The sequence below is a fragment of the Lagopus muta genome, chromosome 14 (assembly GCF_023343835.1).
Source record: "Lagopus muta isolate bLagMut1 chromosome 14, bLagMut1 primary, whole genome shotgun sequence".
NCBI lineage: Eukaryota > Metazoa > Chordata > Aves > Galliformes > Phasianidae > Lagopus > Lagopus muta.
The window spans coordinates 16,145,091-16,158,847 of record NC_064446.1 but is presented as its reverse complement, the minus strand read 5'-3'; the positions used below and the strand labels follow the sequence as shown (position 1 = coordinate 16,158,847).

Genomic DNA, 13,757 nt, shown 5'->3' with positions numbered 1-13,757 from the left:
CCAGCGGTGTGCCCTCGTGGTCAAGAAGGCCAGTGATGTCATGGTTGACCAGTAGTTGACTGATGGATTGGCCATGAGCCCGCAGCGTGCCTTGGTGGCCAAAAAGGCCAATGGTGCCCTGGGGTGCATGGCACAGAGTGTGGCCAGCAGGCAGTGGAGGGTCTCCTCTCCTCTGCTCTGCCCTGGGGAGGGCACATCTGGAGCACTGCACACACTGTGAGGGTCTCAGCTGCGGGCAGATGGGGAGCTGCTGGAGAGAGCCCAGAGGAGGGTGCAGAGATGGGGGCCTGGAGCACCTCCTGATGAGGACAGACTGAGAGCCCTGGGCTTGTTTGCCTTGGGAAGAGAGAACCAAGAGGTGATCTGCTGATCAGTATCTGAAGGGCATTAGGAGGACGGGGCAGGGTTGTGTTTGGTGGTAACCAGTGACAGGATAAGGGGCACCAGGCACAAACTGCAACATAGGAAGTTCCATAAAAACATGAGAAAGAACTTCTGTGCTGTGGGGATGACAGAGCCTTGGCACGAGCTGCCAGAGAAGTGGTGGAATCTCCTCCTCTGGAGATATTCAAAACCCACCTGGATGCTGTTCTGTGCAGCTGCTGTAGGGAACCTGCTTTAGCAATGGAGTTGGATTGGAAGATATCCAGAATTCCCTTTCAACCCCTATGGTTCCGTGACACTGTGATGGTGTTAAGCACTTGCCAGAAGCTGAGGTATTGGCTGCTCTGTGTGGGAAATTTATGTTTTCCCATGAAACTTTATCACATGTATAGACAACAGCTTAATCGCATCAGTGGGTTCAGCTGGATGTCTTCTGCAGGAGGCTGCAAATGCATTAAAAGCTGTTGTGATATTTAACAAAGCACTCACCATACAGTGCTGGGAGAGCAGAACAGGATCCCAGCAGTTACCTCAGTCAGCAGAAGCAGTCACTTAACATACTCTAATAAGATTTTAAAGGATTTTTTTGTTACTGTTCTTCTTGTTGCTTAGGCAGAGCGGAAGCTTTCTGCCACTTGCACAAGAGGTGGTGTTACCTGAGTGCAATGAGGTCATATCCTGAGATGCCCCTTTCAACTGTGACGTTTTGGGTTTTACTACATTTTAACCCACAGGGTTGATTATGTGGGAATCTCCTCGGGATGGCTTCTTCTGTCCTCAGATGTTGTGGAGTCAAGTCAATGGGAGATTCTTCTTACAATTCTAATCATTGTAGGTTGACTCAAAAGCAATCTAATCTTTTTATGATTCGACACTACACAGAGCTTTGTGTTCCTATATAGTTGATTTTAACGTGCCAGTATTCTGTGGTGTTCTCTCCTGCGTGAAAAAGATCATTAGCATATGCTTTGCAGCTTTTAAGAAGTCAGTTTGATTTATCCCGTTGTGCTGAAATGGGCATTAAAAGGTGAGCTTTGTAAACTGAAGTAATTCCCTTTTCTAAAAGGCACAGCACATGCTGAGAGTGCAGTCAGAGCAGTCTGTGTGCCAAGCAGAATGTCCCTTTGCAGGGGTCCCTGGCATCTCTGGTTCTGGGTATTCGAAGCCACCTTCAGTGCCGAAGCACAGTGAGTTGCTGCCTGCTAAACTCACTGCTCTGATTGCACGTGGGAGGCAGATTATCCAAGGGCTGTAGCTGCTTTTCCATGCCTTAGTTTTAGTGGGTTTTGGAGGTAAGAAAACAGTTCTTATGCTAGAATTTGTCATATAGAAAAGCAAGGAGAAAAGAAGTTATTTGCACGTATCTAAGAAGTTCCTTGATCTCCAGTATGTCAATAAACTGCAGGAGGATAGTGTTGGGTTTTCGTGTTGTGCTTCCTGTGTTGTTCACATAAGCAGAGTCTACTAGTCATAACTTCTTTATTCTAAACTCCTGCAAACCTGACTGCTTGATTTTTTTCTTAGTTATGCAGTGATATTGACCAGAGCTTTTAGCAACCATTTGTTTAAGCAAGAAATGTTGTTGTTTTAAAAGCTGACGGGTGTCTGATTCCCGTTGTTTCCAACTGCAGCTGGTCGGTCACCAGGCCCGCTCTGATCAGAGGGATGGCCTTCACCTCCTCCATGAGCAATGAGGAGATTTCCCACGAGCACATCACGGTGGAGGCAGCAGACAGCGGCCGGGGCAGCTGGACCTCGTGCTCAAGCAGCTCTCATGACAACTTCCAGAATATCCCAAACCAGAAGAGCTGGGATCTCCTCAATTCCTACCGCCACACCCAGCTGGACGGACCCATCGCCGAGGTTGATCCCACAAACTGTTACTCAGAGGAGGCCTATTTATATTCCGAAGCCTTTTCCAAAAACAACAGGCAGTCGAAAGCCAGCACGGAGCTCGATCAGTCTCGGCAGAGCTGGGCCTCCTCGAGCTCCCTGTCAGACACGTACGAGACAAACTATGGGACCATTAAACGCAGGGGGCTGGAGAACTCGACGTCAGAGCAGACGGAGGTTTTGGACTCTAAGCCTGGCACTGACACAGCGTACAAAACTGTTACTTCGAGTACAGAGAAAGGCCTGATAGGTAAGGCAAGCCAACGGCGCATGGGAGCTTCTACATCTGGTCTGCATTTTGATATTGAGTTGTTAAGAAATGACATCAGCAGATGCGGGGGCTGGATTGCATGTTAAATTCAGCTTTACATGTGGTTTTAATTAGAGCGCTGCTCAGACAGTGTGTTTTCAAACCACCTTCCCTGGCAATACGAATCTTGAAATAACAAAGCAGCACACTTCCCAAACACTTCATGGGTCTGCGGAAGAGCTGCCTTCATGAAAATGTCAGGCAGTTCCTCTCTGTACGGTGACCTTTTATCTTTTTGGAATTTGAAATCCTCATCACTGCAAACTCTCATTCTGGCAAGGAGCAGCAAGCATTGGCTCCTCGAAGCATCCTCACAGAGCAGACTTTCCATGATCCAGAGAGAGAGGAGTGTGACTCCTGGGTGATGCAAAGCAGCCCCACCTCTGGAGCTGGGCACCTTCTGGCCGCAGTCCTTTTGTCCCTGGGGGCTTGAGGGCAAAGTTTTGATTTACGCTGTCATTTATTTGGTTACACAGCTGCAGTTTCACTACAGATGAAAGGAGAAAGCCTTATGTCTTCTCAAAGACGCATAGCTTTTAGCAAGTGAGATGTTCTTCCACTGTCCTAGTGAGTTCAGTGGCAAAACTGCCCCCAAAAAAGGATCTGGGTTATGAACAAGATAAAACGTGGAGTACAAAGCTTCTAAACTCTAAGCCGTGAGTGCAGCTGAAATGCACATTAATTACTGCCTAGATTGCTAGAGGGCTTATGTTATCAAAGGTAATTGCCTGAATAAAGATTGCACACAGGGTGGAGGTCTTGGAGTGCAAGTTGCAGAGGCAGCGTGGGGTCCCTTGCAGCAGATCTGCTCACAGCTCACTCCTATGCATGCACTCTGCCAGTGTAAAACTCTCAGGACTGCTGGTGAGCTGCTGTAGGGTATGGCATGTTAGCTGCTGTTCAGGACGTGCTGTGTTTGCTCACAGCTTCTCCCCTTGTTTTTAATTCCCTTTGCACACTGCACCGTGTAGCTTGCCTCCTGTATGCAGTCACAGCACACTGGTAAGCAGCGCCCTGCCGTGTGCTTCAGCAGAGCATGCTCTCACCTGCTTAAAGAGCTGATGGAGGTGGATAGGATTCATGGTTTGCAAATGCTAATCTGTGAGCTATGCATCATCATACAATATACCAAAGATATTTTTTGCTTTATTTCACACCATTTGCTTATTCCCTTCAAACAGCTTGTTACCAGAGTCCGTAATGACTGCCTGAATTCAGGATACTGTAAACAAAACAAGAACCTTCAGTTCATTTGCTTAATGAGAACTGGTGTTGAATAGTCCGCAAAAGAATTGGCACGAGCTTTCTTGCCTGAAACCTTTAAAACAGGGCTGGAAAGCGACTCCCCACACACTGATGGCAGACTGTGCTCTTGGCAGAGGCAGTGGGTGCGATGACTTCACAGCTCCGTGCCCAGCTCTGCATTCTGCAGCACTGAACATTTCTTGCTGGAACCTTTGCTTTACAGGCAAGAAAGTGTGGGATGATGATGGACCATCACTGTATGTCCAAATGGAAAAGCTTTCTCCTACTTTTTCCCCACAGTACACAATTTATTTCTGCCTCTTAGTGAGGTTTCCCTTAACCACTGTGTGGATCACCCTGTTTTCTTTATAAAGTCAATGTCTGTGTAGGCAATCAGCTCTTTGCAGGGGATCCGTGATGCACTTTGTTTTGTACTTCAGTAGATTTTACCTAAAAGACGAGATTTTACCTAAAACACACCCTGACATTATGGTTCTAATTAAGTTCAGATCTTAATTATTAAATGGCTTTCCTTAGCTATTCCTAACACTGTAATGGATTTCCCAAGCTGTGTTCCAAGCTTCAGTTGATCACTGCCATGTTTCATCTGCTTGAGAGCACACATGGAGAAGGAAGGGGGTTTATATTCCTGGGAGTATATAGGCAGTAAGAGAGTGGTAGAGTATCTGTTATTTGAGAGAGAAAGGCCAGGAGATGTGATTTTTAGTTGGAGGGAATATCTTGGTGGGAACAGGAGAGGGTAAAGGAGTTGCAAGAAAAAGCCCAGCCCTGCAGGACAGCTGGTGGGAGAGTCTGTAATCCCCAGGGACTGTGAGTGAGTGAGTGACAAAAAATGATGGATATGAAGTGCTATTTATTTTTATAGCATTTGTAAAGTAGTATGAAAGAGAGCTGAGCCAAAGTACCCATTATTCCAACCTTCATTATTAGGGCGGACTCGTTACAGCTCCAGGTAAGCTGCAGCTTTCTCCTTCACAGGAGAACATAACCCACCCTTGTCAGCCTCAGACCCAACAAAGTGTAATGCCAAAGTGTAATCCCAGTTACATGAAAAGGGTTTCTCTCAATCAGAGTCACTGCCTCTACCCACCTCTACCCATTTGTTAAAGCTCCTACCACGTGAATCCAGTGTCATTTTGCTAGCAGCCAGGCATGTACTGAGGCCATCCCTTAGGAACCAACTCCCATCCCTGTTACTACTGCCCAGAATCACACAAGTCCCCGACACGAAAAGAAACACAGCTTTATTTTTGTTCTTCCACCTTATTGTAAGATAAGAAGATACTACAACTGTTGAAGTAATTGAAACTGTAATGAGCGTGCACTGTTTTAAATGTATCCACAAGAAGAATGCAAATCTACTCTGCTAACAGATTTTTGAATTATCCTAGCTTTGAAACGATCCTGTTGCAACTTGTGTATGGAAAAAGCCCAATTTAACATGCATATGAGCCCTTGAGCTGGGAGTGGGTGGGAGGGGAGGTTGTGTGCTGGAAGCTAAGTTTGGGATGAGGGGCTGTGAGATGTGAAGGAGCGATGGATGGGGAAGGAAGGCAGGGGGTGAGTTCTGCAAACGGCCACTGTGATTAAATGCTACTATCAGCAATTTGTGGTGAGTGCAGAAGGTAATGGAGCCTTTCCAAAGGTGATTTCTGGTTATTCATCACCTGTAAACAGAGAATTTAAGATACAGGATAAAAAATAATTAAAAGCGTGTATATTCTAAGCCATTGTTAACTACTGCAAAGTGCAAAATACTGGGTACAGGCTCTATGTATACTTTGCCTCATAGGAGCAGCTTCATGTGATACAGTTTTTAAAACTCCTGTAGCACAGCTGATGGAACAGTTAAATATCTTACCACACATCAGTTAATGAGGTGGTATTTAATTACAGTGAATTTCTATGAAGCCCCCGAGCGCCTTTCAGCTGATGGAGGCGATGCCATTGGAGTCAAGGAGCAGTCCTTGCTCACGGGTGCCAGTGCTGTGCCACAGAAGGCAGGGCTGCTGCCTGAAGTGCTGCTCTTTCAGCTTCCTGGGCTGTATGAAGGCTCACAGACCTGGCTGCAGCAGTGCCCTGCTGCCCTCCTCTGGCACCAGCAGCTTCCCTCGTCCTGCAGCGGCACACCAAGCTCTGCCATTGCAGGCTGGCTGTAGGGGATGCTGTGCTTCCAGCTGGGCACCCTGCCCAGTGAGTTCCTGCTTCTGTTGCCGCTCTGACTTCTTGAAATAAGTACAAGGCATAATCGAAAGCATAAATACCTGCTGCTGTCGTTATAACCAGTGTTTCTGCATTTGCATTTTGTTATCAGTTTCTGTTTTGCCATTGTAACATTTCATGATTTTTTAACGTTTTGTTTCCTTTGTTTTCTTCCTTAACATTTCCATTGCTTATTTCTCGTGCCAGTGTACTGTGTCACCTCACCTAAGAAGGACGATAGGTATAGGGAGCCTCCGCCCACCCCTCCGGGATATATGGGGATATCTTTAGCGGACATAAAGGAAGGATCGCCCCACCACCCACACCTAAAACCTCCCGACTATAGTGTGGCAGTGCAGAGGTCAAAGATGCTGCACAGTGACCTCTCTAGACTCTCGTCAGCCCCTCTCGGGAGCGACCCGGTGGCCTGTATTGCATCGAAGATGCCTCAGTGGCATAGTCGGCAGCCGTCCGGCCCCCAGCTAGCAGATATGCCTGGCGCAGATAGTGAAGAGGATGGTATGTGGAACACCTGGCTCGGGAGACGTTAATTAACACCGTGTTAATGGGTCTGTGCAGTGCTTCCTTTGCAGTGACGGTCCGGGCTTTCTCTTCGTCCCGCTTTGAGGCTGAAACTTCGCTCACCTCTAGATGCACAAATGTGTTGGTGTGTGCATATCTACACCCACGTTTGTAGATATGCACATCTGGAAAAAATAATGCTTTCTTTTCAGAAAAAGAAAACAGAATTTAATTGCTGTGGGTGGGCCCTCCCACATCCAAACGAGATGCTCACAAGCGTGGAGATGCTGGTTTTTCTCTAAAATGTGCCCCCACTCAGTGGTGATGATTTAAGGGACACTGTCAGGCCTTAAATTACATGCAGATGAGCTCCAACCTGCCTGGGTTAATTAATTGGCATCCCACTGTTTTGGGGATGATGACCTAAATTGGTTCTTTCGAATTCCGCTGTGGTCAGGCTTTGTGTAACTCTTACCTCGTGTCCCATTTGTACCCCCTAATGTGCCTCCCCTATAGGGATTTCTGGAGTATGAGCTTAAAAACATTGAAGAAAACAGCAGTAATGTTTTGTTCTTCTGAAAAGTGCATTTAATAGAACCTGAGCTGAGCCCACCAGCCCTGGCAGCGTCCCTTGCAGTGAAATTCCCCTCAGTTTTGTTTGAAGCAACAGCCAACGCTGCGGAGCACAGCATATATCCTGTGATCAGAGTACAAGAATGCTCTTACATGGTGTCAACACCCAGCTAGGGCAATTTCTGCTCCATTGTTTATCTGCTGATTTGCTTTTAATTGTTATGCGCTGATGTGATCTCTCTGTACCCTCTCTGGTGAACTGACTATTTATCGGGGCGTTGTGGTCGCTTCTTTCAATCTGCCTGGCTTAAAACAAACATTAATTGGGATGAAAATGATTTCTGATGCAAAGTAGTCCTGTCTTGGCCTGTTCCGATGTGTAAATGGCACTTAATGTGTGTATTAGTACTGCAATCCAAATTTGGGTTAAAAGTCTTACAATTGCCCAGCATCCGTTCAGTAGTGCTATCAAATCTTTCTGCTGTAAGAATAAGGAAGTAATTGCTTCAAACATCGTAATTAAAACATTTCTGAACTAAATTTAACCATGCACTTGTAGATACACCTCTCGCTGTGTTGCAAATGCCTGGTTAATTTTGTTTGGAACGTCTTCACAACCATCACTGCATGCTGGGATGTGATTTACTGCTTCGCCCTGAGTCTGTAGGTTGGGGGATATGGGGAGCTGCATGCCAACCCTCGGAGGCAATGGGATTCCCCATTTCGCAGTGCATACACTGTGTGCCTCTCACACATGTGAGGGTTCATCACGTGTGGATCCACGATGTGCTGCAGGCTCTTGTTGAGACAGCGGAAGCACCGCAGTGCAGCGCTGAAGTCTTAACAGAACCGCAGTGATCAGGCGATTGGGTTCTGTTCTGTGCTGTCTGCATCCGAGGCAGCAGGCCCGTGCAATAAGGTGCTGTTTTCTCTTGTTTTGCAGAAGATGAACAAGTATCAGCAGTCTAACCATCGAGCTTTCCACATAAACCACTTGAAAGCACGAGGGATGCTGGAAGGAGGACCACAGGATCCCGTTAGCGACTGCTAACGACTTGCTGCTACTCACCTCACTCATCGAGTTCGCCTCTGTCACGGATGGGATGAACTGTTGGGGTCATTGCTGTCCCCTCCCTCTGCTCTGCCACATCCCCGGGGCTGTGTGCCCAGCAGGCAGGGCGCCGGGAGGGCCGTGGGGCAGGAAGAGTTCTGTAGGATCCCATCCATCCCTCAGTAGTTCCCTCCTCGTTATTTTCTACATCTAAGAGTGTTGTTTTATGAACTCGGAAGAAGAAGAAAAAGAAAAAGAAAAAAAAAAGTCAGCAAGAACCGAAGGACGTTGCTGCAATATCTGAAAATAATTTATTAATTTAAATTTCTTTCTTGTTTTGGTTTGGTGTTTTTTTTTTTGTTGTTGTTTTGGTTTGGTTTTTGGGATGGGAATTTCCTTCGTGTCGGGAGCGCTCAGGTTGGCTAACGTCGAACGTGAAACCACGCGTGATGGCGCACGAGCGCCGCGTAAAACCCTCGCGCCCTCCAAAAGCTCCAGGCGCGCTCCAGCAGGACGCCAAGGGCAGCGCTGCGCCGCGTGCCGGCCTGGGGAGCGCTGCCATCTGCTGGCCCTGCCTCCCAGCACAGCACGCTGCACGCTGCTGGATGTTCTTCAGCCGCCGGCCGATGAGTGGCGTCGCCGGTGTTCTCCTCCCCTGCTAAGCAGCCCTTTGAGAAGCGGCAGCTGCCGCTCGCAGCTGCTGGGTGAGTTTGATGCTTTCCCGGAGGAGCTTTGGCCGGGTTCCACGTGCAGAGGTGCTGCTGGCAGCCCAAACCCAGCCTCGTGCTGTGGGTTTGCAGCTCAGCCCACGTGTCCCGGCCCTCAGCCAGAGCTGCTGCAGGATTCAGGGGCAAAGGTTAGAAAAGAAATAGGTAGAGAAACAAAACTGCCTTCCTTTCACGTTAAAGTGACTGAAACCGAATGTTAGGCGACTGCATGGGAACTGTTAGGTCACAGCCCGAGCCAGTGATTGAGCACCTGGTGGAGGGGTGTAGGCAGCCCTGCGAGCACAGGTGGCTGCAATCCCAGGGCCCCCCCAGGGTGCAGCCCTCACCAACCTCATATGAGCACTGGCAGGGGCAGGGGAAGGATCTCTGCTAGGAAATGGCCTCCTTTGGAGTGTTGGGTGAGCCCTGGTTCTCAGAATGGGGTAAGAGAATGGGGTAAGAATGGGGGCTTTTTCTTTGTTGCCAGATTGTGAGTGCTGCCTTTCTTGGGCGATCTGAAGCTGGTTTAAAGCAGCTGCATCTGCTGCCTCCTGTCCTTACAGATGGCGTAACGTTTAGGTGTGGGTACAGTGTGTTTTATGGGGGATTGGAGAACCTGACCTGTTGTGTTCTGCTGTGCTCATTTGGAAGATAGAGATGATCTCCAATGCGCTGTTCTAAACCTTAAGTAGGAGCCCTGAAGCTGCTGGTGCCCCTGAAGGCCCTGACTTACACACAGCCCCTGTAGCTTCTGTCTGGTGATGGTTGAGTAGATGACAATTTGCTTTGGTTTTGTGTAGCTAACCGGAGCGCACAGGGTTAAAACTGGAAATACCTGCCTTTTCCTTTCCTTCTAGCACACGATGCCCCATTCTAGTGTTAATTGGACATGAATGTGTGAATAATACGTATTTAAACATTTAATTGTAAATCTTTGTTGTGATGTTTACAGCCTAAGCTAGAAAGAAGATGTTTGTCATTTTTACAGTGCCTCAGAAATGATTTCTATATCCATAGTTGTGAAGAGCTTTAAGATTATTATTTTGTTTTTCCCCTGTATGTGTGCGGGGGGGGGTGCGAGGTGAGTGCTGTGTCACAACCAGAAACACCCCAAAGCCTCTGATGTGCTGTCCCCATAGTGATGCTGGTGCTGTGAGCAGGGATGGGGCTGCTCACTGTCACCTCATGGCACGAGCATCCAAGGAGCGGGTAGCTGGGAAATGGTCTTAAATCACATGAGGTATAGCTTAACACAAAAGCATTTTGCTTTTTCGAGGCCTTAATGAGCACCACGAACCTGCACGGGCCTTAATGAACGAAGGTTAATGTGAGCCTCAGATCGCTGCAGGGCAGGGTAGTTCCTTCCAGCACAGCCGTGTTGGGGTAACGGAGCTGTTAGACTGATGTGTGGGGATGGGATCTGAACCCCGGCCGTCCCACTGCGCTGCTGTTTGCCTTCCGTGTGCAGTCCCAGCAGTGCTGGGTGAGCCACCCATGCTGGCCATTGCTGCAGCCATTGAACAAAGGTTGGGGGATAAGGGCTGCTGAGACTCCCGTGTCCCTGCGCTGCTCCAGGTGGCCGCAGGTGACAAACCTGTCGGTCTGGGCACTGACAAACTCCTCGAGCCAGTGAAAGGCTGCTCCCCTTGTTCCCTGGCATCCAATACAGCCAGTGTAAATAAATCACGCGCCGACTATCGACACGTGAGCTGCCCCTCCTGCTTCTCCTGAGCGCACGGTGGTTTGCCCTCCGCTCGTCCTTGCCGTGGTTCCTTCTGTTTGTCCGTTTTAAAACGAACCGATCACATTGATCGGGGCCGATAGCCAGGTGTGCTGTGTCCACTGTGGGTTTGAAGAGACATTATCCCTTTTTTTCCACAAAGTGAGGTGCAAATAGGACCGCAGCCAGGTCCTACTGCTGCCCTCCAGCAGCGTCCTTTACCCCCAGCCCTTCCTAAAGAGCAATGCAGCGCTGAGAACTTCAGCAGGCTTCTGCAGCAGCAGAAAGGGGGCAGTAAGTGAGCCCTGAGCTGTGGTCCCTCCTCTCCTGGTGCAAAGCATGGCACGGAGCTGTGTGCAGGCTGTCCCTGTGGCTCAGCCTGTCCTATGTGGGGAAGGGATGCTGGCGTGGCAGTTCTCATAAAGCATTTGGGTTAGAATTAATTTAAGGATAAGCTTCCCACTGCCTGTGCAAGAGCAGAGGAAAAAAGGGATACTCTCTCTTTAGAAAAGCTTGACACGTTGTATTTTAGAACGCTTGTATAGAGGGTAATCTACCTTGAATTCCCAATCCAGCTTTTGCTTACGTTGTGCTTTTTATTGTTTTATCTTTATTTTTGATATACCTGGAATGCAGTTTAGCTTGGTATTAATTAAATTCTAACTATGTGAGCATATTGGCAAAACTGCACAGATGTAATGATATTCCAATAGCAATTGTACTGCACAAGTCAGTGATTGTAAAGTATTCTGTAACAAGCAATGTTTGTCTCCTATTTTTTGATACCTCTTACACTTATGTCTTTTAGAAAGACAGTGCCTCTGTATGCTTTTTTGTATTTTTACTGAGTGATTGTAAATATTTGTTATATTTTTGGTTAAGAGAATGTTTAAAAGTACTGTTTATTATCCAATCTATTAATATGTTGGAATCAATAAACAATCTACATCCAGAAGCTTCTTTGGCTGTGCCCGTGGGGGTGCTCTGCTCTCATCCTCGCTTCTCCCTTTGCCCTGACTGGGCACTCACCATCCCACGAAGGCCATCTCTGAGCACAGAGTGTTTATTTAATTCCTGTGTTCTGGGGCTGGGGAAATACAGCTCATCCACCTTTGCTTTGGGAGAAGCGCTTAGAATGCTTATAGACCCCGTGATGTTTCTGACAGCTCTTACAGTTTGCCACGTGATTTGGGTGCTTTGAACTTTCCTAAAGGTCCTGGAGGTGCGCGGTGATGGAGCTGCTCCCACTTCTCCCGTTCCTGACTCAGGGAAGCACGGGGTCTGTGGGAGCAATGCCCTGTGGGGTGGGGGGGGAGTGGTGGTTACTGAGCTCCAGCTGCAGCTCTGCCTGCATTTAGTGCTTAGGAGCAGCTGTAAAAATGAAGGTTGTAATTGCACCTACAATCTTGAGCCTCAGGGTGTAACTTCATACCCTCAAAACATCTGTGTTAGGATCATAGCTGGAGGGGCAGGTAACTGGCTTGTTTTTTAGACTCGGTACTCGCACCAGTATTATAAATTCATGCTCATTTCTGAGCAAGCACGAGCACAACTCGTGTTGCACAAAGCCATGGGGCAGTGGTCATGGTGGGAGCAGCATGCATTTTTGTTCTGGGACGGCGCTGATACGCAGCAGAAGCCATCGTGCTCTAAGGAAGGCCCTGAGCAAGGTGATGGTGTCGTCCCATCTCTGTAGGGAAAGCAATGAGATGGGAACTGTGTTCTGGGAGGCTGCTGGCTGTGAGCACAGTGCCTGGGGTCTGCTGCTCTGGGGAAGGCACAGCGCTGGTGCCAGAGTGCGCAGGATGTAACCCTTCTATGGGTTCTAATAGGGGTTGGAGGGCTGAGACATGGCTGGCACTACATGAGCTGTGTGGTGCTGTCTGCCAGTGTGACCACAGGGTGAATTTGGCTGAGTGTCCCTTTTTGTGTGATACACCCACCAGCCTCTGCAGCACCTATAGGGGGAGGGCTGGAAAGCCTGTGCCCTCCTCATGGCTTCCTCTCCTTTGAATTCCTGTACTGATACACAGCCAGTGGAGAGGAGGATCTCAAACAGATTTCAGAGCAGTGCCATGTCCCACTGTGGGGCGCTGAGCCCCCCAGGTCCCTTCCCCTGCACCATGCAGTGTGTCTGCCATCCACCTCTACCATCTGCAGAGTTCATCACATCGGCAAGACATCACCCTTAGTTTTACAGCAGTGGCAGTTGAATGCAGTTGGAGATGTGGCTTCTAATGAGGAGTGGTGTCATTAGGGCCTTCATAGGACAAACAGCTCAGAAGGGGCTCTGTGTCCTCATATATCTGTGCAAACATTCCTGCTCACTTTCAAGGCTTGAGTAACACCATAGCTGGTTGCTAAGCTGTCCGGAACGTCCCCAGGGTCAGAGGAGAATCCCCATGAGCTTCTTTGTGTAAAAGAGAAAAAGGAAACACTTTATGAAGCCTCTAAACTAACCCCTGTGCCCAAAGTGCATCATAAAAACCAGTGTAAGAAGGGGAGATTTGGACAGTGCCAAGTGAAGGGCCATGGGGGTATTTTCCTATGGAGTACGAACTGCTCATTGCAGCCCTACAGAGCTCAGCAATCACAGAGCTGCCAGGAGATGTTCTGAGTTCAGTCCTTTGGGGGCTCTGTCTGTCCTTAGGCTGTCCCTGTACGTGTGCCTGTGTTACAAGACTTATTTGTTGGGGCTCTGGTGGCTTTTCAGTCGATGCCTTTGGATGGAGATCACCCTTGGTGCTGGATGGCTGGAGCTCAGCGTGGCTTTGTCCCATCCATTCAGCCCTGTGGGGTTTTGCCATTTGTGGGGATGCTTTGCCATTGTGTTGTGCACCTGTGCAATGTCAAATCCATATTGCCTACAGCAGCATTTAATAGACTTCTGATGTCAATTTGAAGTCAATAACTCAAGATGTTAATTGCAGGATGTGTCTGGACTCTGGCTCACCTGCCATTATTTCTGTGTCAAGTAACTCCCAATCTTTGGCACAACATATTCTTTTTTCTGTGGCCCCAGGAAGCAAAAACAGCATTGTGAAACATGCTGTTGTGGAACAGTGTTCGTTGGTCTGGAGAAGGAGCTCCAAAGTGCATCCTTCTCTCAGTGGGATGAACACCAGAGTT

General features: G+C 48.3%; 1 protein-coding gene across 9 annotated transcripts in view; it reads left to right on the top strand.

Moving 5' to 3' along the window:
• Positions 1–11,578, top strand: part of RAPGEF6 (Rap guanine nucleotide exchange factor 6) — a 105,490-nt gene extending 93,912 nt beyond the window's left edge. For 7 of the 9 annotated variants that reach the window (XM_048960258.1, XM_048960257.1, XM_048960255.1 and 4 more), the window contains 3 exons: positions 2,016–2,527; positions 6,263–6,574; positions 8,094–11,578. In XM_048960258.1, coding sequence (XP_048816215.1) covers positions 2,016–2,527; positions 6,263–6,574; positions 8,094–8,119 — 850 coding nt within the window. In that variant the 3' untranslated portion in view covers positions 8,120–11,578. The remainder of the gene's footprint in view (positions 1–2,015; positions 2,528–6,262; positions 6,575–8,093) is intronic. The other 2 variants (XM_048960262.1, XM_048960259.1) reach the window with 1 other exon arrangement.
• The last annotated feature ends 2,179 nt before the right edge of the window (positions 11,579–13,757 follow it).